The sequence below is a fragment of the Geospiza fortis genome, unplaced genomic scaffold (genome assembly GCF_000277835.1).
Source record: "Geospiza fortis unplaced genomic scaffold, GeoFor_1.0 scaffold52, whole genome shotgun sequence".
In the NCBI taxonomy this organism is placed as follows: Eukaryota; Metazoa; Chordata; class Aves; order Passeriformes; family Thraupidae; genus Geospiza; species Geospiza fortis.
In genome coordinates, this window is record NW_005054659.1 from 247,795 (window position 1) to 249,244 (window position 1,450).

At 47.1% G+C, this 1,450-nt stretch overlaps 1 protein-coding gene across 1 annotated transcript; it reads left to right on the forward strand.

The window, feature by feature from the left end:
• IMP3 (IMP U3 small nucleolar ribonucleoprotein 3) lies at positions 1-1,274 on the forward strand (the record flags this gene model as incomplete). Its single annotated transcript, XM_005430617.2, has 1 exon — positions 1-1,274. A coding segment is annotated over one exon (231 nt), but the record flags the coding sequence as incomplete, so codon positions are not given.
• Positions 1,275-1,450: the final 176 nt, after the last annotated feature.

Consider the following 1,450-nt stretch of genomic DNA (forward strand, 5'->3'; position numbering starts at 1 on the left):
CGGCGCCTGCCCTGCCTGCTGGTGAAGCTGCGCATGGCGCAGAACCTGCGCCACGCCGTCACGTTCGTGGAGCAGGGGCACGTCCGCGTGGGGCCCGAGGTGGTGACAGACCCCGCGCTCCTCGTGCCCCGCGCCGTCGAGGACTTCATCACCTGGGTGGACGCGTCGCGCCTGCGGCAGAAGGTGCTCGACTACAACCAGGAGCGTGACGACTTCGACCTGGCCGCCTAGGGCTGCCCTGCCTCACAGGACATGCTCACCGATAACACCACCACGGGATATTCACACACCTGCAAAGGGAGCCAGAAGGAAACTGTGCGCTTCCAGTGTCGTATTGATCTGCTCCTGGCTCCCTTTCACAGGTGATGGTTCCATTCATCCATTCAGAGGAACAACCTTTACACATCCACTGCTTCAAGAATATATCCAGTGGCCCAGCTCCATCATCATCCCTGGCATGCTGTCCTGGTTTAGGTCAATTTTTTCTTCTCTCCCCCTTTGCTCTCAGATCTAGTTTTAAAGGTGCAGAACTTATTTCTGGGCTAAAGTGACAGATGGGGATACCAGAATCACCCCAGGACACAGCTCCATCATCATGCCCAGCTCCCTCATCCTTAAAAGTGCGTCTCCATCATCCTTACATCCCATAAAGCAAAAGTGCTTGGAAAAGTCTCTGCCCAGTCGCAGGAGAGGATTCAGGCTTAAGTGCTTGGCAGCTTAACAGCAGCTGCTGGAATGGGTTTTAAGCCAAGACGAGTGGCTGTTTTAAGACTGAATTTAGCTGCTTCACTGCTCTTTTTCCAAGAGGTTGTCGTGGTTCCTCCTTCGGCTGTTGAACGCGCAGGAATCAGAGTTACTTCTGGAAGGATTTTCCTTTGATATCAAGGAACAAGGAGGGGATTTCTGGGGGTCAGCAGTAAACAAGAAGGCCAAATACCATGTTTCTGAAACTGTTTGAAGTTTTAGCCAAAAACAATTAAAAACAAAACAAAAAACCATTGTCATGTGAAGTGTGAAGGGATGTTTGATGCTTTGAGTTGTGTCTTTGCTGTGTGGGGTTCCAGATGACCATTAGGCATAATTTGTGATCCATCAGGATCTAACTGGGGAGGTGTTGGAGCAAAAGCTGATCTAACCATAACTGCAGATTTAGGTGAACTTTTGCATGAAGCACATTAGCTAGGAGCTGTTAGGAACTTTGTTCCCTTTTGATAAAAAAAGCAGAAAAACAAAAATAAAACTGTTGGTTTTTTTTTAGTTGGTGAAGAAATGTATGGACTGCTTTATGATATAGTTTCTCTGAGCTTATTCTGATTTTTAAGTGGTCCAGTAACCCATTTGCCACCTTTCTGAACTTTTTTTTAATTTAAGTTTTTATGTAACTTACGTAAGTCTGGGGTTTTTTTATAGCTAGAAGGCTATTGCTGAGTTGTAACATGTTTATTTTAGG